Consider the following 27,050-nt stretch of genomic DNA (forward strand, 5'->3'; position numbering starts at 1 on the left):
TCCCTGCATTGAAACAGCAGACTTATGAGCATCATATTCATTATAAATTGAAGGCAAACTGTGTTAAGACTCAACCAGGTAAGTGTGACAGCTTACATGCTCTAAAAGACACAGATGTTTTGTTTTTTTTCTGTAAAGTTGCATTGGACAGCTTTACCCCCAACATCTGTCATTATGGAGTTTTGTTTCTTTGAGTTGGGTTTGTCTTCACTATTATGTAATGAGCTGCTAATTCACCTATGAGAGTATAAAGGTTTTTTCACTGAGTTAAAATCCTAAATTTGTGTAGGACAATATGAGCTCCTTTTATTCCTTTTTTTGCTCCGTCATTCACTAATGTGTCTCCCGTTTTTCACTTTTACCCTCACACGCAGATACACCTGCACACACGTGCACACACACCATCACACTTGCAGTTTATGTAGATTAGATTCTCTCTTTCTCTGCTTGTCGTTTCACTGGAAAAGTGGCAAATTATGATTCCTGTCAGCGCCGTCTCTCCAGTGCATCCTTTGCCACAAGCAGAGGTACACTGTTGGTGACTCATAGGCCTTTCTCCACAGGGGTGGAATGTTATTATTTGAGGGGAATTAGGGGGTGGAAAGGGATCTTTTCAGACAGAGCCAAACAGCTCATCACTCACATAATCTTTCCTGTGCAGAAACCAACTGTTAAGATAAGGTTACCAGCATTTTGTTACTGTTTCCATAACACAAAGTTGCATTTAGAGACCCTGTTATATTTACCCCTATACTTGAATGAATAAGCTGTGTGGAAGGGTTTTATAATTGCTGAAGTGGGAGAAAAACAAAACTTAAAACAACAGTCAACCAGCTTATAATACCTGATTGTTTACCATTTTCATTCAGGAAGTACGGTGCCAGAGAAACAAAAGCTTTTTATCACACACTCTACCCAGTTTGTAGTGTTGGGGAGGAGACAAATCTTTCCTCTTACAAAAAAAAGAAGAATTTATTGGAATCAACTAAATATTTCATATTAGCTTAACGTAAACATATAGGTTTTAGTAATTAAGTAAATAAAACTTCAAATTTCTAGTTTTTATTTTCAGTCCACTTCAGAACTTAAAATAATAATAGTGACAATTTCATGTGGAAGTTAAGTTCAATTGGCTCAGGTTAGTATGTTTTGTATGTATACAAATCTGTACAGAGATATGATGATGATCCCCTTTTTCCTTCCATGTTAACTCTATGATGCAATGTCAGGCTACTCTCAGAAGTGAATAGTTGTTGATTGAACTTATTATTTTTAGTATAAAAACTCATAAGATGACTTTGGTATGATTGTCCAGCCAAGTTCAGTTAACTCCCATTTTTAAGGCAGAAAAAAACTTCAAATGCTTTACTGTGGACCCTCTTTCAGTACTTCTTGTGGAGTAAAATTAGCTTCCCCAACAACACTGCCTGTGTTAGTGTGAGATAATGTATTGTGGTCTTTTAAATTTAGAGCGGATGTTTTCCCATCTGTACCCACTGCACAGCCAGGTCAGGCTTTGATTTGGTGTAAGTGGTATCATACCCACAGTGGAATCACTGCTTAATGATTGCTGGTTAGGTGTACCACACTCCATTCTTCACCCTGCTGGGTTTTTTTTTTTTTTTTTGCTTTGATGCTTCAATGTATCAATTTGGAGTTTTTTGTCTTTTTCCACAAGGGTTTCATTAAATAAACAAATCAAACCAGAGAATAAATGAATGTCTGCCAAAGAAAAGCACAGTTGTGCTGCCATTTAGCCATTTTCAAGAGTATTTTGAAAGAGATTTTGATCTCAAGGTCCCATGCTGGTTATCCATTTACCACCCACTGTTCTGCCTGTGGAACACTAGTACTATGTAAAGCTTTGCCAGACTGTAAGTACTATCAAAGGTTGCATGAATATGAACATGTAATAGTGATACTCTTTTCTTTTGGGTAATTAGGGATATTTTCTAAAATAAACACAAAATAAACCTTAAGTTTTTAAGTTAATCCAGGGAGAGTGGTGGAAAGTAACTTAATTTCATTTTACTCAAGTGCTGTACTTTGGGACAGTTTTGAGGTATTTTCAGGAGATATAATACTTTTAACTCCACTACATTTATCTTAGGGCTGCACAATGAATCCACATATTATCGCAAAATGGCCATGTGCGATACCCAAATTGCAGAAGCTGCTATTTTTTTGATACAGGTCAAATGTTTGACAAAACAACATTAAATTGAAACACTGTTATACTGCAGAGATGCCCTGGCCTACAAATCTTATTCTCCAGATTTAAGAAGTTTGTCTGGCACAGACCCCCTCAAAAATCACATCATCATGATTTGAATACTTTTTTTCAGTGAAAATTAAATTTGTGATGCAAGAATGATTCGTGCACTAATTGTGAATAATAATAATAATAATAATAATAATACATTTTATTTAAAGGCGCCTCTCTGGGCACTCGATGACACCGTACAACACGTAAAAAATAAAAACAGTAAGAAATAAGAAAAGACAATGTAGATAGTTAAGTGGGGTATGCAGTTCTGAATAGGTGAGTTTTTAGTCTTGATTTGAAGAGTGTGAGAGAGTCCAGGTTCCTGAGCTCCAGTGGGAGTGAGTTCCAGAGTTGGGGGGCAGAGCGACTGAAAGCCCTGCTCCCCATGGTGACGAGGCGGGCGGGAGGGACAGAGAGGTGGACAGAGGAGGCAGATCTGAGGGAACGGGAAGGGGTGGCGATGTGGAGTAGTTTGGACAGATAAGGAGGGGAAAGGTTGTGGATGGCCTTGAACGTAAACAGGAGGATTTTGTTTATGTGGAGTTTGACCGGGAGCCAGTGGAGTTGCTGCAGAACAGGGGTGATGTGGTGGATGGAGAGGGTTCTGGTGATGATAAAGATCATATAACAATATGATGTTTTTACCATATGGTACAGCCCTAATTTATCTTACAGATACTATACTTACAAGACATTTTCTAGGCTAAGATTTTACATAAAAAACATTATAAAATTGTTTTTAAAATTCAACCAACCCATTTTGGCTTCTTATTTCATAGGAAAAAGCCGTTTCTGGATGGGGCTCCTTGTCTCATATCTAATGTCTTTGAGTTGTTAGTATTCCCACCAAAGAGACATTCCCCCTTTAAATGGTATCATTTCAGGGCCAGTTTCACAAATATGTCTTTCACTATTGTCCAGGGACAATGCACAACAGAGCATAGACTTAAAATTGTAGGGTGCCCGGTTAGCCTTGGTAGAGCTGGCGACCAATATACGGAGTTGCTGCAGCAACCCGGGTTCGAATCCGACCTGCGGCCCTTTGCTGTGTGTCATCCCCTCTCTCCCTATCCCCCTTTCCTGTCGATCTTCAGCTGTCTCTATCAAATAAAGGCATGAAAAGGCCCCAAAAAAATAAAAAGTTCTTAGTTAAAACGTTTGTATCGTTACAACTGACCATCACACCTATATGAGCTTGTTAGACATCCCATCCTCAAACGATTATTATGGATTTGGACCCCCCTTTGCAGCTATAACAGCCTCTTCTGGGAAGGCTTTCCAAAAGATTTTGAAATGTGTCTGTGGGAATATGTGCCCATCAGCCAAAAGAGCATTTTGAGGCTATTCACTGATGCTGGATGAGAAGGCCTAGCTGGCAGTCTGTGTTCTAATTCCTCCCAATGGTGTTCAGTAGGGTTGAGGTCAGGGCTCTGTTAAGGCCAGTGGAGTTCCTCCCCACCAAACTTGTCTAACTATGTGGGTTTTTTTTGGAACTCTGTAGTGAGTGATGCAACAGATAATATTTGATATATAGATGGTTATTTTTACTAGCTAAATGCTTCAGCACTCACTGGCCCCATTCTGAGTTTCATGGTCTACCACTTTGTGTTTGTGCTTTTGTTGCTCCTAGGCACTTCCACTTCACAGTAATAGCACTTACAGTTGACCGGAACAAATCTAGTAGGGCAGAAATTTCCCGAACTGACTTGTGGCAAGGTGGCATCCAGTGACAACGCCACGTTTAATGTCACTGAGGACTTTAAGGCCCATTAAAAATGGGTGTGGCTGAAACACCTGCATTCAATAATTAGACTTTATGATGGCACACTATATGACTTTTGGTCATAAAGTCATACATGGTAACATAGGAAGTAGAGGTCAAAATATATAATGCACCAGTTGTATAATTGATTTTAAGCCTGCTTCTCTAGAAACTGACACTGTATGACACAATGTGCCTCTAAGGCAAAAAACGTCAAGTCTGGTAACAACTGCAGATGTGTATATATAGACTTATGTCTTTTACCCCCTTTGACTGACATTCCCTGTAGACACAGCCATTGCCTTTGACTCCACCAATCGGCGCTTCCATCCTGTAGAGATTCCTCTGGAAGTCTGACAGACATAAATTCATTATCAGAAGATTAGCTCAATTCCAGCATATTGATTCTTTTCAGAGCATACAATATCTCTGTAGATACCCCTACGAGGCAGAGAATGGGATGCAGCCTCACTCAATAAACCCCAGCTCAGTCTTGGCGACATGCTGATCACTTCCTTTGACACACAGCCAGCGCACGCACAGATTATTCAGAGTGGGATTTTGCATACAGAGAGAATCAGGGCCACAGACTCTCAGATCTCTCCGTGTGCTGAACCATATTGTGCTTGTCTCTTCAACTCATCCTCTCTCGACGTCAGATGGCCCTGTCATTTTATATTTCTTTCCTGTTTTATGATGAATGAGGTGTCAGCCGCAAGATGTTTTCTGGATTCTTCATCCAGGACTCGTGAAGCTATGGCTTCAATCCGACAGTTGCAAAAATGACTCTGTCAATCATCCACACTTTCCTACTACAACAAATTATTTTTAATTGTTTCCAGTGATCTTTTTCATAGTTGCACAAATAAAGGAAGGAAAAATGCCTTCATGCACGGAGAGACCTAGCAATTTTAACAGTAGATTTAATAGTTTCTAGACTTGTGTCCATATGAGAGGAACATGAGGACAGCAACAGGGAGCTGTTCCCATCCTCTGGTGCAGCCACATTTAAGTAGTTTTAGTTAGTGACAGCTGATAACTTACATTTATTGAATGCTTCTGCTGAAAAACAAAGACCTTATTGTTTGTGTTCGAGCAGTAAGTTTAGTTGTGGAGTGTGTATTCTCTCCCTGTGAAAGCACAACACGTGGGGAGGGGGGAGGGAGGGGGGGCAGGGTGAGTAACAGAGTGCTGCTTTCATCTTCTCATATCATTCACAGACATGTCTTTTACAAGGTCTTTATCCCCTTGATGGTGTTCTTTAATGGCCAATGAAAGAAAAAGTGAAGCACCTCAGAATGTGAATGGTCATCTTTGATGTTTGAGAGCCCAACAAGGTTCCCAAAGACCGCTGTGACACCACACAGTGATGGCCAAACTTTGGTTTCTTTCCATGTTTGCTTTGAACAGAGCAGAACAGAGAGAAGAGGACATGTAAAGGATGTGTACCTGTCTTTTCATTTATGGTTCGATCTTCCAAGTCTTCCTAGCATGACATCATTTTTAGTCAAATAATATTCTAATTTTGCAAGCTCACATTAAGAGATGTTTGTTTTTTTTAAATATAACGGTGAAATTTTAAAACAGTTTCCTTCATCAGTTATTAGAGCGTGTTAACAATCGATGTTCGGTTAATCTAGAAGAGATTATGCACATTTTCCATCATAACAATGTTTTTAATTTGGTGGCCATTAATTGCCACCAAATCCCAGTAAGTTGGGTATTTGGGCATGAAATTAAACAAACATAGTTCAGTTATACAAAAAATAAATAAATAAATCTTAAATGTAGCAAATAATATTGTACAACTTCCAGGCTTCGTTGGAGGACATAAATTAGATGAGACAAAAACATGCTGGGCAGATAAGATAGAGCTTTATTTATCCTGGGGGAAATTGTTGTGCAGCAGTCGCAACACAAACTAGTGCAGTATAATATTAAAAAAAAGTTAAAATACTCTTAATTCTGCGTACATGGAAAACTTGTTTGCAGCCAATCAAATCTTTGCATAAAGCAGTGAGGTCAGATCTCGTCGTTTTCGCCCGGCATGAACCTCCTCCAGCTAGCTTAACTCCGGGGGTTTTTACATTCTTTTTACTTTATGTTGAAGGAGTCACGGACAAGTAACAACTGGTTACTCATTCAGGGGAGTTTTTTAGCTAGCGCTGAGGACATTCACAGCGAGCACAGCAAGGAGTGATTATTTTTCTATCCATGGAGGGCAGCAGAAGAGGGGCACTGACTATTCTGAGCCTTTACAGGCGGTTAGTGCGCACACTCATAGTGTAGGTCATAGTCAGAGGTACTACTACAAAACCACAGTACATCTTCTAACAGTTAACACTGCACATTCCTCATCTTCTGTGTTGTTACTAAGTATTTTTTTAATGGATTCAATTATTAATGCATAGTTGATTAATCGTCCTTTTGAAATAGATCACAGTGATGGGCGTTAATGCAAAATGAAAAGTCCAAAAGTTTTGATAGTGATACTGTAAAATGTAATGTTCATTTATCAGTATGCTACACTATGCACATAAAGTCTAGTTTTGGCAAAATGACTAATTCACCCTACAATTATTTCTCTGTGGCTGTTTTTTTAACCACCTTGAGCTGAGATAAATGATCAGGCTCTATTGGTCACTGCTCTGCATAAACAGCATGTAAATTAGCACCGCTCTCCTCACTCACTTTATATTCTTTCATTTGAGGAAAAAGGAGCGATCCTGGGCACCGTCAGACAGCTCTGACCTTTCTGCGACTGAATCTTTGATCTAATGAACAAATTATGATGAGACGGAGCATATTAAAGTGTCTCTTATTAATATGAATCGAAAGTAAGAAATGTTGTCCAAGATGTCAAGCTGCAAAGTCATTTCCATAAAACACGTTCTTAAGCATTGTAATTATGTGGGTTTGACTGCAAGTCAGTCAAGTCTTAGTGGGTGGTTCTTTTGTATAGGATGAGCTTGATGCAAGTGTTTGAGCGGTATCTAATTATCAGAAATGAAGAGCAGAGGCCCTGAGGCACTTGTCTGTAACTGTCAGCTGTATAAATATATCTAGTGGGAGTTTCTTGGTCACCTCCTTGTGATATGATCCTTCTTGGCCCATCTTCTTGTTCCATTGTTTTGTGTCATCTTTTCAGCTATTTGTTCCCAAGTTGCTTCACTCTGCTACTCACTCTTCATAAATCATTACTTTTTTTTTTTTTTTTTTATGAGTGGCAGCTATAATGTAGCAATGGCATTAAATCTGAACGTTTGGACAAAATAAAATATTCCACTTACTAGCTTTTGCCCCCCACAGCAGCTCACAGTGCTCTTCAGCAGAAGGAGTTTGCTCAGGGAGCAACTGAATTATTTAAGTTTGGCAAACTACAGTTTCCAAGGTCAAGAATGCTTTAAGTCTGTGTTTTGCGTGGAAAATTTCGTAGATACATACATACATACATACATTTCAGGACTACAACTAAATCAAAATCAAGCAAAAAGATCATTTACAGAAAATGTAATACAATAAAAACTCAACACAATAAAATCTGATAAATGTTGCTAATTCAGCAAGCAAAGGTCAGGTCACTCAAATTACAAAAAACTTATTCCAACTTATCTCTAGTGGTAATGCAGATAGCTCTAATTTTATTCACCCAGGTTTTAAGATATCCATCTCTATACAATATCACAATAACATTGGGGATGATTACATTTCCTTTAAGGTTCTGTATTCTGTGGTTGAGGTGGATTACCGAGAGAATACAGTGTTACAATAGTCTTTCTTCTTTAGAAAGTACTGTAGTTCTACAAAAAGGTCCAGACATTATAACTGGAAAGAAATGTTGCTGATGATGAGTGAGTGACATAAAATTCCATTTATCTCCTGTTTTACTGGGTTAAAGGCAAAAAATACACAACATACATCACAAAACATGAGCATATCTGTATCTCTAGTAACTACCACATTATAAGTTAAAACTGCTGTTAGCAGATACGGTAGTTGTATCAGTGAGTGCGCTCCACGTCATCTTTGAGAGCTCAGTATTCATTGTAATAATCATAACATTCAGCGGTGCGGATGCTCTCAGTCTTGAAAGTCATCCAGTGTCTTATTTCCTTGCCAGCAGCAGGTTGATCTCAGACCTTCTTGATCCCAATCCTCTCTCTGCAGCAACACCACAGCTGTGACTCCCGGGGGATTTAAACAGGCCTTTGAGGGTTTACATCTCATCACAACCCCTCTGCACTAACTAGTTCCCACTGCCGTCCACCATTATCGTTGCAGAGCCAGCTCAGTAATACCCCCTGTAGCAGAGCGGGGAGTCAGCGCTCACTGCAGCAGTTTCTCTCTTCTAGCCATGTCTCCTCTCCATTCGCCATGCCTTTTGGCTCTGCCGGATCGGTGCGCACAAGGGCAGACACGCCTCATTGCATGAGCTTTTCAAACAAAGCTTGTTTCCATGGTGACCACCTTTCCCCTTCTTGTGCTACTTTTTATGGCAGCAGAGCACATAATGCATCTGCAGTCAGTCATCCCATCCTAAACAGTCCCAGCCTCATGTGATTATTATCATTTATTTCGTTTCACAACTTGCAAATCAAAGTGGCCTTTTTTCTCACTCCGTCAAAATAGTGCACATGCTCATTACGTGAAGAATATCATGTCTGGTAAATAAACCCACACTTCTGCTGAGGATAGGGCATAGGGAAAAATGTTTTCTGACAAAGATGAGAGCTGACTGCTGAGATGTACATCTGCTGCTGCTCGACCTCTCCCTGGGATTCAGCTTCACACCACTGTCATTTTTTCTCAGCATCTGCAGGAGGTTTTTCTTTTTCCCCCTCTCACATTTCTTGAAATAATGTGTTCCCTAGGGGGCGTTTTAGCCCAGTTGGCTGTCTGCAGATTGGTTAGTTAAGGTGCTAGAACATCTTTTTCCACTTTCTATACAGAATCACTCCATACAGCTGCCTTAGACTTCTTGGTAGGCATTTGACACTCATGTTTTTATATTATAGGTATTCTGGAATTATGCCTTATTGCCACCAAATCCATATATTTTGTATAGACAGCATTATAGATTCATCTGACTCAGCCATTTTCTTCTTAAATCACCTGTAACTTTACTGACCTGTGCTGTCATTGGATTATCCAGTCCTCTTACAGTAACACACAAAACCAAGTATTACTATTTACAAACTGCAAAATCCCTGCTCCAAATCCAGCTGGGGACCTTTGTTGCATGTCATTCCCTTCTATCTCCCCATGCCCTGCTTCTCTCTACTGCGCTGTCTAATAATGGCAAAATGCCCCAAAAAGAGCTCCTGGGTTTCAGCAGCAGAGACAAAAATAGCCCACTCTGTCAACCCTAGTAATAGTCTACAAAGCCTCAATTTAAATGACAGCCAGCGCATTAGAAGATTGTCTGCACAGAAGCATTCTTCGATACCTATCCACATACAGTAATTGGCAGTAAGGATTCGTTTTTACCGCAGCTCATCATATTCAACGAGACGTGGATGGATGGAGCACCGCTGCCTCTGCAGCCGCTGCATACAAAGGGTTACACAGTCAGCCGCAGTCTAAAAATAGACTGTTGCTCTCGCCTGCCTCTGCACGGGCCTCTATGGATCTCCGCCCTTAAGCTCTTGCACGTGAGGTAAAAATAACCCTCTCTGTGAAAACATACACACACACACTCGGTACGTTCTTCGCTCTCAGCTTTCTCCCCTGTGACATAACACAATCACTGGCTGTTAAAAAAGATGCAAAAAGGGCTCTCATAAAATGTTGGTCGCAAATGATTTGCTGTTCTGTTCTGCTGCGTGGAGCATTATTCAAAATGTACACATCGTTCACAGCGTGCTCACAGTTACACTCTACAGAAAACCTGCACACACTATTAAAACCGCAAGACCACTTTAAAAAATCCTCTCCACCAAATTAGTTAAATACCTTTACACTAGCAGGATTGTAGTAGCTACAGCATCAGTGGTTGACTGGATGCAAGCAGCACTGAGGTGATAGAGCTGACTGTTATTTTGTGTCTATGGTTGAGTTTATAGACCTCGCAGTCGAAATGATCCATGGCTTTGCGGTGGTCAGATAAAAGCGACCCCATATGCTTTAATGTGATTATCATGTACTTTTGGTCGGAGGCAAGACAGCATTTAATTAGGAAGGGGTCATTTCACTGTGACCGGCTCATCCTAAACTGGTATTATTGCTGCCATTAAAAAAGGCTTCACTGCCACAGCTTATTGCAGGATGGTGGTAATTAGCAATATAGTGTCAGAAGTCACACCCGGTGGACAAGATGTTATTTAGTGATACGGGTCTGGTTTGCTTTTAGACATGAAATCAAATGAAAGAGTTGTAGACCTCAGTCACCTCTGCTATACACCCAAAAACATAACTCTAGCTCTCTGCACAAAACATTTTAGCTGTCCATTGGTTTTGTTGTTCTTCTTCTGAGTCGATACTTAATATCTTTTTCTCTACACTGTTCAAACAAGATAAGTGCTAAAACTACTGCAAATATTTAATCATTTTCTTTTGTTGGTTCAGTGGTAAACAGCGTTATCTGTTGTATGTTCCCCCAAGGTGCACTGGTTTTCTCCTACAGTCCCAAGACATGCATGTTAGGTGAACTGGACTCTCTAAATAGCCTATGTTATGACGTGTTTCAGTGATTACTGAATGCATGTTCATCAGTAAAATGCACATAATGCTTTGAAACCCAATTAGAAATGATTAAACAAACAACCATGCAAGTATTGGTTGTACTGGTTTTCTTGCATGGTCAACTGTCCATGGCCTGAGTTATGCTAATGTGCATGCATTATTGTTCACACAATAGGAATGGGGAAGTGGAAGAAACTTTTTTTTGGCGAATGGTGAACAGCTCTTGGACCGGGGTCAGAGGCAAATGAAATCTGCACATGCCCAGTTTAAATTCCTTTGCGATTACATAAATTACGGCATAGATTTGTTTGTGATAATTTTGAACAATGACTAGTGTCCTTGTTGTCTCTTGGGAAAAGCTTTTGTGAGAAGCAGTTCGGTGATATGAGGCATCTACATATAAAGAAGTCACGATCTACAGGTTGCATCATTGTACAATCTGACATTTAGGAGGATCTATTGGTAGAAATTGAATATAATATTCATAACTACGTTTTCATTAGTGTATAATCACCTGAAAATATGAAACGTTTTTTTGTAACCTTGAATGAATATGACGTTTTGTATCAAAAGAGGGAGCGGGTCCTCTTCTGTGGAGCCCGCAATGTTAAAGCATCATGTTTCTACAGTAGCCCAGTATGAACAGGGCCATTTGTGTTTTTTCACTCAGTCCCAGTTTCCCCTGTCAATGTCCTGTGCTTTGTCCTGAAACAAGTGACAAAGAACTGAATGCGATCCAGGTGGTTAATATGTTTGACAATACAAATGTATTTTGTACAAGACAGGGTTGACTGTGACAGTGGCAACGTGTATATATAGTTATTTTTTATCTTATCTTATTTCTAACTGTTTGACAGTTTTATATCAGAGTCATTCCACCGGAATATTATTCACTCAACAATAATATTTAGGTAGGATCTGTTTAAACATGCATGGCAGAGCCATGAAAATAGCACAGAATATGACTGTGCCTTATGCTATGTGCTTTCAACTTGCTCTGAGCAAGCACAAATCTCTGTTCCCCACCTCTGCTTTGCCACTACTCTCACTTAGAGTCAAGCTCATCGTGAGTCATCAAAATACCAAATTCATGCTGGAAAACAATAACACATTGTCTGCACTTGACAGAAATGGCCATTGCGAAGCCCTGTCGACTGACATGCTGACAAGAAAATAGACCTCTCTATCTGTATGCATCGACACGAATAACATTGCTTATTTCTGCAGATCTAGCTTTCATCTCTGCATGCCTTTGTAAGATTTATTTAAACACTAACTGATTCGCGGCTCACCCCTTTCAACAGATAGAAATGGATGAAATCTAACCATCCATCCAATCTCACATCTACCCTTGCCATCGTTTTGGGCAAGGCAAATGAAGGCCAAGCGGGCTGTTATCAGTGAGGGGCTGGAGGGAGGTATGGAGGTGCAATGAACTGGGAATTAGGGCTGGAGATGTTCCACGGCGGCCCCAGCTCAGCACAGTGGTTGTTATTAAAAAGCCTTGTAATAGGCTAGATTAGTCTCCAGATATGGCCTAATCCTTGAAAGACTCCACAATCAAATCAATGGAAAAAGAAGATGGTGGGAGTGGTGGTGGGAGAGTGTGACCTGTTAATACTCTCCTGGCTTAGTAACAAGCTCTTTTAGGGGTGCCTAGGGGTTGGATGTGGTCTTTGTTGCTCTCACAATGACACTTCCATGGTTTTGCTTATTCTTTATGTTGAATTTTGTTTATTTATGCTGCTTTAATTTTACACCAATAGGTTGTCTGAAATGATTTGTCTGTTTTAAAATTAGTTTCATTGTAGGAAAGTAGTAAACTTTCTCTCAAGTCATGTTTGCTATCATATTGCTGTTATTGTGAGAACCAGTGTACATACTACTTTCATATTTTTTTAAGTTAAGGCCTTGTCACACCAGCATTTAAAATAGTAACATTTATCATTGTTCCAATGAAAGCGCCACACTCGGTTAATCCTCTTGTGGTGGCAAGGTATATCTGTGCAAATTATTTGCACAAGATTAACTTAGGTGAATGAATGGACAGCCAGAGTCTTATTGTTATGGTTTTAAATGAGGAGTTCTAGTGTTTAATGTTCCTCATGCTTTTTAAATGGTTTATCCAAAATACAAAGAACACAATTTTTTGGGAGCACACAAAACTAGTACTGAAATTAGTTCAGCGCAGTCACTTGAAAATGAATTGACAGTATTATCATTAATTAATTGTTGTTTTTCATTGGTTTGTATTATTAACAATTGAATAACTTTTGGTTTGAACTGTTGGTTGGACAAAATATGTTTCCTGTATTTAGGTGATTATATAATAATGCAAACATTCCTATAAACATTATATTCCATTTCTGCCAATAAACCCTGCTAAATGTTACATACTGGACCTTTAATGTTTAATGTTGAAACACTGTTATCAACTCGAGTCTATTGCTTGGTGTAATAATCTTGCATGTACCATATAGTGAGCATTTTTTAAATCCATGTAGAACATAATTTTCAAATACAGAGCAACACAATTAGCCTCTAATTAACACTGTACAGAGACTGCTGTGTCCTAGCCTTTGTTAGCCTCTTCATTTGCAAATACATTATTTCCCCTTTAGACTGTTTTTTATGTGAAGCATAGAAAATGGATTACAAGTTTTCAGACTGAGAGACAGCAGACAGACAAAGTATGATGTGATGTTATAAGTAGACAAAGTCAGTGTTACAATGAATCAGATTTACCAAAAATATGAAATACTAAATGCTAAAGGTTTGGTTCTACTCCTTGAATCTGTCAATTTGAATCTGGCTGTCTGACTGTCCAAAGAAAACCAGTTGCAGGCCTTGCCAGACAGTGTCTTCCCATTTAGGCTCCATTTGCACTGTTGCAACGTGGTATTTTTAGAGTTAGTGTGTAATGTGTGCTTTTGAAGATGACTGAATGAAAAGCAGCACCCATCTGAAGATCGGACTTCAGTCAGTGACATAAGCCTAGTCCCACTAATCTTCAAAGGCGGATGTATTTGAGTGCGTCGCAGCAAGAGCAGGAGCTTTCCTTTCGTCTTTGTTTTGAAGTCTTAATTGTTATTTAATTTGGGTTCTGCTTTGTTGTAAAGGCTGTGAAATGATAATTGCATTGCCTTTTCTCCTCTACCTCACTTTGATGCATGTGTCTCTATGGTCTCATCAAGAGATTCTTTTTCTTGTTGTGTAATTTCATTAATTATTCGCAATACAATGTGTCAGACAGGTGAGGTAGCAGATCACCTGTAATGACACTCGTGCTCACTATTGTGAATTTAAAAATACCATAATGACCAAACAGAAGATACAGCAAAGTGTCACAGTCTGACTTTTTCCCACAAATCACCCTTCATTATAATTAATAAAGATTTCTTGATTTGCAATACAGTTCTCATATATTAACTCCACGTTTTATTACATCATTTGATTACCCAATGATGATAGCACAACAAAGCACCGGTCAGTTCAGTCACTCTTACTGTGCTCTTTTCATCTTCCTCTCAGTCCATCAGAAAATGACTCCCCAGGGAGCGGTCATGTAACTTGACTGCGCAACTGTTACACAGACTCTTCTGGGAAGTCGTCGTTGGAAACTGTTCGGAAAAGTCCAGGCACTTTCAAAAAATACTTGGCAGGTTATTGGATGAACCATCTGTCTATCACCCTCTATTAAGGTCACAATCAAATCAACGAACCATATAACATAGTCCAACTTACTGAAACCAGTGTGGAGAAGAGTGAAAACATCTTTTTAATCGAGAATAGCCTCCAGTACCCTTCTTTGTTCTGATGCTAGCAGCATCTACGCTATGGCTGCTCTGCCATTGTTGTTTTTGCACAAATGGTCACTTCTCACACACATTGTCACACAGCTAGTCCATGAGCTATGGACATAGCTTAGCTATGTCCATAGCTCATGCTGTGGCTGCTGATTGATTCCAGGTCATTCCTTCTGACCTGGAATTCTGATGAACCTACAGATCAATACATGGGTGGATGTTTTGTCTATGAAACAGAATGAAAATTGCTAGCTCATGTTGCTGCAGCTCTTAAATATGTTCACTGAGAAATGATTTGCATTGGTCAGCGGGGTGCCTGTCAAAGCAGTGATTTATCAAGGCTGAAAAACAGGGAGTGACACCTCTGAGTGAGACTCTGCCTTTATGGGAACCTCTTATTGCAAGTTGGTCTCCTGTGGAGATGGATGTCCAGGTCATTTGCAGTTATCTGCCCACCTCAAAGTCACATAGTGTCATTTCTCTAAGTATGGAAAGATAGGAGTACGAGAGCACAGTAAAATGGACTGCAGGTTAGCCTTTTTCGTTCTGTTCTGTCTGTCTGAAGAAGACTCTGATGGTGTCTGTCTCCCAGTTAAACACTTGAAGCAAAGCCTATTACTCATCATGACACCAGTAAGAGGCCTGAGACATTTTTTTTATCTCGATTGAAGTGCTGCTGTAAAGTTTGGTGATTTTTTTTTTTATGGATTACAGTAGATGCTACATACTAAGAAAATTCCTCCCACCTAAGGAAATAAAGCCCTTTAAAAACACAGAGGATTATCTTAAAAAGTGGAGCGAGCTAAAAGTTGCAATAATTGGCAGAACTCTATATTGCTACTATATACAATACTAACATGAATTAACACATTATACAGTTGATGTGGCCAACATTTCACCAGACATTCACATATTACCATATTCAGCAGACTTGAAGCATCATTGGCATTCATTTAGATCCATGTTTCTGGCCAACTGATGGATGCAAGTCCAATGATTCCATTTCCTTTGGCTCTGTTTAAGTCTCCACCAGCTTTATATGGGTTTTTACTGTATGCTGGATGTTTTACTTTCATTTGTCCATCGGATGTTTGATGGGTCAGTAGCATACTGTGTGCTTATCAGAGATTTTTTGCTCAGAACTCGTACCGCTACTGCTGCAGAATTTGTAAACCATGATGTAAAAGATGGTAAAAAACCTTTGTAGAGCTGAGGGGGAACTGCAGAGTTGGGTAATAATTCTCTGTGGGTTTGTCACAGACTCCTTTCACAAACATTTTGATTAGCAGAGCTATAAAACATTTCTATATAAGTTTATAAGCTTTATACATTTCTAAAAATGTGACTTTTTGGATATTTGTGCTTTTAACAGGACAGCAACAAAGTTCAGTGAATAAGCCAGGAAGTTAGAGTGACTCACAAATTGGAGATAATGATAAGACCAAATTCACTATTAATAAAACCCCCATAGCATCTTTCTCTGTACTGTTTTACTGCTTGATTCCACAGGGTATTGCTTTCCGGCTGCTCGTCCTGACCCCTGCCATTTGTGATTCCACCAGAAGCGCCTAGTCTAAAGCTGATCGAGCTGGGCTGTCAGACACAAGAGCGGCAACGAAAATCCAGTTCATTTTTAAAATAATACACCCTGTGCAGACTCAAATTCGTATATCACATGAAAACAGACAAAAAGGAAACCATTTCACTTCGTGGCCTACTTAACCCACGGTAGACTCACCACTCTCATCAACCTTGTTTTAAGCCACAGCAGACAGCTGTTTTCAGCAAAAAAGCCATAGTAAACCCACTGCGTGCCACCTGCGGAGCATGTAGCAGTGGACAGCTACTGTAGCAATGACCTGGTGACAGATATGTACCTCATAAGTTGGTGGAGATCAAAACAGAGCAAAAAGGAAAGTGAATATTGAACTTAGTTTTGTCACATTGCTAAAAACAGGACTCAACATGAATGTTAATGTAGCTCTGTATCTGCTGAATATGTAAATAAGCTAGTGTTTGCTAACATGGCAATACATCAGTATTGTGTTTACATTGTATCCTGTAAGTGGAAAATATATCTATACTGATTTGCTGGTATTTTATGGTGTTTTGATATTTGGCTGAGGCACAACAGTTGTGAGGTCACACACTGTTCCATGCAGAGGACCTTGGTGGCTGGCCACCTCATCCTATATTCCTCTTCTCTTATCTCCCCTTTCCCCATTGGATATCTGCATCCACCGTCTTTGTACTGAACTCTACAGGTTTGTGCATTCAGAAAGGGAATATATCCGGTTGGTATTTCCCTTTTTGAATGAAGGCCCTGAATGATCTGTCTGTAATTAGAGGTGGGCTTTGGGGTCATTTTATGAGCCCAAGTAAGGTCTCAGCTTAGTTTAGTACACCAAGACTTTGAATCCTGGATGTGACACTTGACGTAACCTCGGGCAACAAACACCCTGGCTCTTGTTAATAAATAACGTACCCGCAGTGTAAAGGGGGAAGCTTGGACCTGAGGGTGTTTGTTCAGACTAGATAAATAATTTTTCACTTGCCAAACCACACAAAGCCGCATTGGTTGTCATCAGGCAGAAATGTAAGCAGGGTTTTCTTTGGAAATATTATGTAGATGAAGATCCTGCATAAAGTCAGTTGTTAAATGTATTATTCACTCAAACCAAAGCATGAAATGACTACTACTCTAAGAGGTTTGATGGACTTTGGCTGTTTTTAAATAAGTTTTATCAGAGTGGAAATTGGTGCACACATCAGCTGCAGTCCAGGCCTGGTCACACCAGCATTTAAAATGGAAAAATGTAGCCGTGAAATCAATTAATGACAATAGAATCCCTGCAAGCAAATGAATTGATTGCAAAGTAAATCTGCAAATGAAATGCAAATTTATCATGTTGTCTTGACAGCGCTGACCCATGATGGGCGGGGAGCCAGAGTCCAACATAGAGGAAGCTATTGTAGCTTGTTAGCGGATAAGAGGAATAGTCTTCAGACCGTTACGAGAGAAGAGTCATTGGTACAAATATAGTTTTTAAATCATCTGTGCACTCTGACTAGCGCTAGCATTTTCTAGCGTGTTAGCTGTGTTAGCTTGCCAGTTACAGTAGTTCTACTTTTTGGTACGACCGGCATTATTTGGCATTGAGTGTTACTGACGTGGTTAATTTCATCCACATCCAGTATTATCTGTGTTTTTTTTATGTTTGTCAAACACAAATCGTTGTACTATTTACATTGGTTGTCTGTGGGAAGTATGGAACCTGAACTCTTATTGATGCAACGTTGTTGTCTGACTGTACTGGACTGTACAGTATGCATAAATCATTTCTATTATGGTTTGTAGTTATGTGTTTTAATATTTGTTATGCTTTAAAAGAAGCTCATCCAAAATGCATTAACAGAATTCTAGGAGGTGAATCTAAATTAATGCTGAGGCTGATTAATGCTTTTTTATGTTAATGTGAATTGAATATATTTGGGTTTTGGACTATCAGATAAAATAAGTAATTTAAAAATGCTGCCTTTGGCTCTGGGCCATTGTCATGGGCATTCACTTGTTTCATCAAGAATGAAAAGAATCATTAGTTGACCTACACTAAATGTTTTAACATTGTTCAACCCTTTTACCAAGGCTAAATATCGTCTCAAAATATAACCGAAATTCAAATTCCATAACTGCAACCAAGTCATTTGAGAATGACGTTTTCAAATCAAATGGCAGTTACGTAACTTTCATTCCCAGAGTTTACAAAGTGTTACTGTGGAACTTTCTCTTGGTAAGTCATAAATTCGTAACTGTTTCTCATCTCCTGTTGCAGGATGGCCATCCAGGTTGACAAGTTTGACTTTGAGAGTCTGCCACAGCCAGACCAGGAGACAGCTCGCTTCACCAACCCCAAACAGCTGGAGGAGGAGCGACAGCATGCCCAGGGCTGCCAGATCAACAGCAAGCTGGGCATCTGTTGGAGTATCATATCCTTCCAGTGGCTACATGTACAGTAGTTATATCAGAGAAGCCCGCCTGAGCTCAGCATTGCTAGAGAGACAGTGGATAAAGATGGTAAAGGTTTACATTTATAAGTGTCCTTAGTCTCTACTGAACCAATCAACAGGTGATAATCCTGTGTGGTCAAACAGTGGTGGTCAAACAGAATTATTCAGCACTGTGTTTGTTGAATGTTGTTGTTTGTTGACATCAGTCAAATGAATGATCTGACATCTGGATCCTACATCTGGAGGCCCTCTGGCCAGCAGGGAACTTGTTTGCCTGCACTGACAGATGGGAAAGCGTATGGCAAAGTACTTGCCGCTCTGACAGTGTGAAGTGATGTCTTAGTGTGTTTATGTGTGGGTGTGTAATTGTGCCACACACTCACAGCAGTGCAATATAACATTTTCCCACAGGTCCTAGTTTGTGGGCAAGCTTTGTGGTCCATCCGAGGTAATCTTTGACACCATCATTGTCAGCGTGCTGCCCTCAGGGAGACGGCTCTTTGTATTTATTCCATTGTCTACTGTTGTCTTCTGGCCTGTCAGGTACATGTACACCACCAACACACTTGCTGTCAGAAATCAAACTTGTATAGGTAGTAACACAGATGCTAGCTGGGGTAGTATTTGTGTTCTATCTATATACTATAATGTTTCTTAACTAAACACTTACTGTGTCTAAATAAAATATCTTATACAGGGTTTTTCAACCAAAAGGAAGGAGTTAGAGGAACTTAACTGAGGAAATAAATCAGAAACTAAATGTTCCTGTTCCTGAGGAACATTCATGCTCACGTTCCCACTACTTTCGCAAGAACTGTGAATATTAGGATAATTGGACCATTGGCACATTAAAAAGTGGCAGCTCTGTTTGAGATATAAGAGACCTAAGCACTTTTTCATGGAACAAAACAACAAGCTGTTGAACTGAAACCTTTTTGGAAGAGAGAGAGGTAGAGGTGGCAAAGAGGATCAAAAACAACAGAAGGACGGGAGCTCTTTTTAGATTATTTTGGAAGTCAGCTACATGACATATTTAAACATCACAAAACTTAATTTCAACTTCAGACACATTAATCCTGCAAAACTCTACTGTTAGAGGACTAGATTGACCTATCGCTATATACTGATTGAATAAACATTGTTGTCCTTACAACATTATAAATCACATCTCAACAGCACCATATAATGTATATGTAAAAAATAAGACAATGAAAACAGCAAGTATTTTAGACATCAAGATGACTACACTGACAGTACATAATGATATAATGCTTCTGTACCGCTTCTGGCTGAAAACTGTATTTGACCCCGCCCCCACCCTCCCTTTACTATTAGGAATAGTTTTTAGTTACTTATTTTCTTACATAGTTTTCTATTCTTTATTACTATTTTATTTTACACTATTTTTATGGAGCAAATTATAGGAGCTTATGAATTTCAGTATGATTCTATGTGACAAACTCGAGGGCTCACATTGACCAATCAGTAACTTTAAATAGCGCAGACCCAGGACCATCTAAAAGTACTAACTCAAAGGCAGGGACTATTTTGGGGATGAGAAGGCCAAAAGTTGTTCCTGCTGTACAAATTCTGGTAAAGCTTATTAGTTTTATAACATGTTCCTGTTGAGAAGAGCTACCAGTCATTATGCATATAGTGCCTTGTTATCGTTATCAGCACATAACTCATCAGTTGGCAGTTAGCGGTGCACATATTTAGAGATTTAAGAACAGCCTGTCAGATTGTTGGTGAGCATGGTGCACAGTTAATGATGAATCTAATCTCAGAGCTACTGAAGTTGCTGTTATATTTTTCCTTTTTATGAAGGCGTAAACACTCCCATCATTATGTGTATTGTTTTATCTACAAGTAATTTGGCAGCGTGTAGGCAGGAATGAAGAAAGAAAATGACATACAAATGTATTCCCAGCGGCACGTCTGATAGCGTTCCTTTCACTGCAGCCTGAAACTGCCTGTTTTATTGTTTTATCCCATTTAGAACATATGTTATGATAGTAATTTGTGAATTTAAACAAGTTGCTTTTGAAGCTGAACAGCATATAGACAGGCTCTAGTAATTATGTCATCGACAGATAAATCCTGTAGCTGCTAAGTACGCAGTGAAACAGCCACTGTGATTATTCTAAGCCCTAAACACAGTATGTATTGTGATAAAAGGATGAAGTGGTAAAATAGAGGTACCTCACTCACTGAAGTCCATATAAAACTGAAAAGGGTTACGCTTCAGTCTTCAACCCTCATCAAATGGACATTTTCTCATGTTCAAATACAAGTCATTTGGATGGAATATCTCAAACACAACTTATGTTAAGTAACTGACTCATTCAGCATAAACTGACCAACACTAAAATTGTTAAATTGTTTCCTTCAATGCTTTGTGTGCAGAGAGAGACTCAGCTGTCTCAAATCATCACAGTAGCACAATGTAAATTGTGCTCCAGGCTGGATGTTCCCTTTACAACATGAAAAACTATAGAAATAAAAGATTTGATTACAGTGCATGTCACACTCTGAAGCACTCACTTGGCCCTGAGCAGAGTAACAGTCACTTTAATTTGTAATTTATGAGTTCTTACAATATTATTCCTGTTTTGTTGACGGTGTTCGGTTATAGTGATTCATCCATAGGGAAAGACATTGCCATATACAGTACAGACAGTGTGAAAAAATAGAGATGAAGTAGGGAATGTGTTATGCGTGTCTTCCCCTTGAGGAGGTCATTGCCAAGTTCATGAATCATCCCTGTGTGCTGAATTTCATTTCTGTCTCCGTAGCTCTGTTAACCAACGCTAATTATATTGTAACTCCCTGTAAAGCTGTCTTAGCAAGCATAGTGAATCCAGATTATAGTTTGTCTGAGATAGTGCGGCTAGCCAGAAGCAACAGCATGTTACTTCAAGTATAGATTGACTTCAGTGGACACTAGTGCCGTTTAGGCCTTGTTTTAAAATTGTATGTAGCAGCACTCTTTGTGTAATTTTTTGGTCTAAACTTGGGTCTAGGGGTCGTCCTGACAGTTTTTTGTATTTTGCTAGAAACCATTTGACTGAAAAGTTGCTAATATTGCTCTCAAGCAAGGACCAAATAGGTAGCATAAATCTCAAAGAAATAGTAAAAAACTTGAAGCCATTTTGACGGCCCAAAGCAGGAACGCACCAATTCTCCAAGCAACACTTTCGAGGCATTTATGTTTCTGTGAAGATTTTAATTAAAGTAAGCAATGACTCGTCCATTTTCTTTTGCCCAGAGGAACTTGGTGTATGACACATAAAACTTCCAGGCAACAAACAGAAAATTAATGATGAATGAAGTTTAGTGGATGGACAAGGATGTTGATCATCCATACATCCACTACATCCAACATGGTGGACTCATTCTAAGGTAACAAAAACACAATGACTCTTATTTTCAGGTGATTATACACAATGAAAACATACCTATGAATATTATATCAGGAATTTCACTGCGAATTGGGCGGTTCTGGCCTCCCGGTCGTGCATTAATTCCTGACAATGGACACCTTGTCGGGTATCGTCCCTTACATATAATCCTGTTGCACACAACCACAGACAACAGTGCTGCTTACCATGTTTATTTTGCAGTCAGTCCCATCAAATGTGAATTTTGTTCACACAACCCATTACCCGACCCATGTTCAAATGTAACCATTTAAAACCCAGTAAGTGCTGAAAGACATGGCTGTGGAAAAAGACACCAGGGCTGTCACTATGACCTTTACCTGGGTAAGAGCCAGAAAATGGATTGATGGATCGATGGAAGAAGCCTTTTAATCATGCGCTGTTTTGACCCCTTGTTTCCAATATCGTTGTGTTTGTACAGTACTCATAAGGTAGATATTCTTTCTAGTATAGTGAGACCAACCTTTTATCTACAGTTTTTGTCAAACCTAAAGATGATCAGGATGAAAGCGAGGCTTATACCTTTCTCCTTAAGGGACTCCTTTTCTATCATTGAGTACTGATTAGGTGATTTATTTATTTTATATTTTATATGTATTCATTTTATTTTATATTGCATTTGATGCATAACAGTAACAGTACAGAATAACTGATAAACTGTAAAATGAACCCAAATAGTGAACACAAACATGAATGATTTGGATGAATTTTGAGCAGATTATTTTCAGTGAATATTGCATCAGGGATGATTTTCCTGATCATTTTAGGGGACTTTTAATACTGTCTGTATTATGTAATTTTAAGTTTTTTTTAACAGTAATACATACTTAATTGGCTTCTTCATGGACAAATTCAGTGTTTGAAAAACCAATACATAGGCCTACTTTGTATATTTCTTAAGTGTTCTTACACCTCTTAAAAACAAGCTCTTGTCTTTTTGTCTATTATCTTCACTCACAGCAATCCATCCAAAAGTTGTGAACACATTTCACTAGCTACTGTTTGTCCCTAATATCAATAATAGTATCAGTAATTTGTGTTAGCATATCTATCTTATAAACCTGGACACAATTTTATTAGTACATGGCTACCATTTTCTACTAGTGTGTGTGTTTTGGAGTTTGTAGGTGAACTCTATCTGTTTCCTTTACTGGTGGAATCGTACAGTAAATTCCGGGCTACTCTCCAATCAAACAGTGGCTACTCTTCGTGCAGTGGTGTCAGTAGATATAATGAACATTCCCATATTATATAACATGTCAGCTTCAAAGCGGACTCGTATGAGGGTCCACTGAGGATTTCAGTAGAAAGCCAGATGCTCGGACTACTGATCATCATGTTACTGTAACAACCAGGCTGTACCGATGAAGATGTACTGTAGCTGCTAGGTGCTACTGTTACCCAACAGTTGCACCGAAGCCTTGAAGTATAAACTTTACTTGTTCATGCTACAAGTCATCAAAGCCACAACGCTGCCATTGTTTGCCAGTGTGCATTCAAATAAGATGCAGGTGCATGTTGTGACATGTGAATCATTATGAGTCAGACTTTGGAAAGGATCCAGCGGGCACAGCAGAAGCACTTTTCAGCACAATATGTTTTGTCTGTAGATGCCTTTTCTCTCTCTCTCTTTCTCTCTCTTTCTCTCTCTCTCTCTCTCGCGCCCTCCCTCCCTCTCTCTCTCTCTCTCTCTCTCTCTCTCTCTCTCCCTCTCTCCCTCCCCCCCTCCCTCTCTCTCTCTCTCTCTCTCTCTCTCTCTCTCTCTCTCTCTCTCTGTTTTTCTCTCCATCTCTTTTTCTCTCTCTCTCTCTCTTACTCTCTCTCTCTCTCCCTCTGCATGCATACTGTACTCTCCCTCAAAGGTTAATAGACACAGGTTCGGTGCTCTAGGCACTGCTCGTCTCACCCATTATTCCAAATGTCAGCTGTGTAAATGATCAGCGGTGTGCTTATCATCACATATTATCAGGGTAATTGCTCTCTGACAGCCATATTTGTTTTGATGCAGCATTCATACATCGATAGCCTGCCCTGCGATCGGTTGAATGCTGTCATTATAGTCAGGTTACAGAAACATGCTCTCCATATAACGTTGACCTCTAAATGAATGCATTATGTAAATAACATGAAGCATTTAATCTGTAGGACTTTTATTTCGCCCTTTTGCACATTATGCAGCTGTAAATTGGGAAAATCAATGCCATATTTTGTGTCAGTTTGAATTTATAGTAAGTAAGTAGTAGTCTAAGATGTTTCGTTATGTTGAGTAGTGATATCTCCCTGTTTTGGCATTCTGTATGTGCATATCTACTACTACTAATACTAGTATCTAAAGCCTTATTGACTGATTTGCAGTTATTTCTTTATTAACTTTGTGTACGATGAGGTTCACAAATCCACACATTCAGCATATACCACATAAGCAGCTTTCATGTGTTTAACAATTTCTCTCTCTCACAAAGTCAATTTGGCCCTTTAATCTTCTGGTAGAGAGACTGTAAGCAATTCTGTTCTATGAATAAACCAAGGAGGTAAGCAACTGTGATGCAAGCAGCAGACTCAATTGACTTGGCTGTAAGAAAGCAGGACTGTTTCCCCGCAATGATGGACTTGGGTTTTATACTAAATGTGATCATTCAGATGATAATCAATTTATTTCCATAATATTTCTAGGTTCAGTACATCATCAGAAACTTCTTGATAAACCTTTGACACTGATAGGTACAAAAAGTGCACAAGATGACTACATTATGGGCCCATTAATATTGTGTCTGACATCCATTAAGGGTCTGCTGAAAAAGGACTTGCTACTGCTTAAAATTCTCAGAGGTTCAGGGTTAGGGTTAAAATGTCCCCTGATTACTTATAAAGTTTACTTTATTTTAATGATATTTAGAATGTCTATATGTATTGGTATTTATTTGGGGGGGGGCTCTTTGCCTTAATTTTATGGCACCGCTTGAGTTAGACAGGAAAGGGGGAAAAGAGAGAGGGAATGACTAGCAGTAGATGTGTAGAACAACAGTGTGTTATGTTTGTTGTAGTCTTAGCCTTTTATTATCACAGTGCACAATATGATGCATTGTTATTAAACTCCTAGTTTTACAAGTAACTGTTGTTATGTACGTGTATGCTGCAGGCTTTCTCATGTTGATTAATACTTGAAATGCACCAAGCCTCTCCATGCTCTTGTCCTTAACCGAGCCCACCCTTCCCTGCGGCGCCGTGGAGAGGCCAGTGTGGAGGGAGTCCTCAACCAGCTGGTCCTGGAGCACCTACAGCTTGCTCCTTTGCAGTGGGGTGAGTCTCTTACGTGTGTGCCCGCGTGTCTGCATGTGTGCGAGATTATGAGTTCAGTCATGATTGAAGGTTTGTGTACTCCATGTACACTTTCACAAATTTGTTGTTATTTATGTGCAACATAGGTAAATAAGTAAATGAGAGAAAAAGTTTAAATCATGTTGTGGCTGTTGTGTTTTATGGATTTCTTTTTATCTTTCTGTTTTTTAAAAAAAGAAAAGAATTAGACCTCCCATTATGTTCTCTGTTTGTCTGCCAATCACAGTTATCTATGTGGGTCCATATCTATCTCTTTACCTGTCAGTTAGTGCATAAAACTCCAGAACTGGTCTCAAGCCATGTTTTTTATTTGCATTTATAATGGGCTACAGGCTATTTTGGAGAAGTGTAGACAGCAGCTTGGGAAATGTGTGAATCACCGGGGACACACAAAATTTGTAGGAGCGCTCTTCAGTTGCACCATCTGTGATCACCCTCTGAAATCACTTTTGATTTGCTGCGGATGTTTGTTTTCTGAGATTCCCGCTCTCTCTTTGGGCACTGCCAGCATTTTGATTAGTCAGCTGGGGCTGTCCTGCTTTTGCAAAGAGAAAGCAATCTGCACAATGAAGCGACAGCAGATCAAGCATGGAAATGTAAGAATCCATTGAGACACAAATGGGGGGGGGATCAAGGCAGATACTTTGCTGCATTCACTGTTCTTCAGATATTTTTGGCATTTGACACGCACCCCCTTCTGTGAGAAGACATCCCCAAGAGTAAAGCTGTTGTGAAGAGACCCACCTATCGTTAGGCTGATATTCTACATTATGTGTGTAATCTCAGAGCAGACAATTGCAGCAGTTGTTATTTCCTCATGTCTTCATTTCTGTAAAGGTTTTCTTGCAGTTCCAGTTCAGTTCGTTGCAAGCCTTGCTGATTATGAGCTAGATAATTTGCCTCAGCCCATTAGGATGCCTTTATCAGGGTTGCAAAGACTATCACAGGCTCAATTACTGGTATAGTTCAAGCATTTCCCCTGTGTCTCAAATCGTTGGTCCAATTGGATGCTTTTAATACCGTTGTGTCTCTGGAAGCCTCCTACTGTAGATAAATATAACTTGCTTGTTACAAAAAATCTGATTTTATTTGATTATTGAGATGTTTATGACCAAAGCTTTTTTCCAGTTTTTTCATATGAGGGATTGAGAGTGTCCAGTGGTATTTTTGTTTATTACTCAGAAAATACTACTATTGATCATTCAGTCAACCCCCCATCCACTGCTTTCTCCACTTCTTGCAGACACTAATTTTACTTTTTTCTCTTAGAAAGTAGCAGGTGTTTCAGTTTTTAAAACAGAGATGCTGTTACGTAAGGCTGGGGGAACCTTTTTTCTACTTACACAATTCTGAATCAATTACAAAAATCCATCTTTAAGTTAAGTTTAGTTTCAGTTTTCTCCTGCTGGCAGTCTTAACTTGCCCTTTCTGGCCTCCGTGGCTCGTCAGTCACAGCTAACTTTAGCTCTCAGTTGCTCTAAAATTCAAATAGTCCTGTCTTCATTGAAGGAAAGTGTTTGGGTGCACTTTGGATTCTACAATCCCCAGAGGAAGAAGCAGCAGCCGACTGGAGTAGATACTAAAATCAGCAGCCCTCTGTAATGAATTGAGATAAGATTTAGAATCAAATGGTGACCTTAATAATCAAAATCGACTCGAATTGTGAGATACCAAAAGATTCATACCCATATTGTTATGCCTACTTTATTTGCATCCACTGAAATATTGTAAGCCTCTTTTTACCTATC

At 39.3% G+C, this 27,050-nt stretch overlaps 1 protein-coding gene across 5 annotated transcripts in view; it reads left to right on the forward strand.

Moving 5' to 3' along the window:
* trappc9 (trafficking protein particle complex subunit 9) overlaps positions 1-27,050 on the forward strand; it is a 207,664-nt gene that overhangs the window by 114,462 nt on the left and 66,152 nt on the right. For all 5 annotated transcript variants that reach the window (XM_051389453.1, XM_051389454.1, XM_051389455.1 and 2 more), the window contains 2 exons: positions 18,349-18,501; positions 25,172-25,263. In XM_051389453.1, coding sequence (XP_051245413.1) covers positions 18,349-18,501; positions 25,172-25,263 — 245 coding nt within the window. The remainder of the gene's footprint in view (positions 1-18,348; positions 18,502-25,171; positions 25,264-27,050) is intronic.

The sequence above is a fragment of the Dicentrarchus labrax genome, unplaced genomic scaffold (genome assembly GCF_905237075.1).
Source record: "Dicentrarchus labrax unplaced genomic scaffold, dlabrax2021, whole genome shotgun sequence".
Taxonomy (NCBI): domain Eukaryota; kingdom Metazoa; phylum Chordata; class Actinopteri; family Moronidae; genus Dicentrarchus; species Dicentrarchus labrax.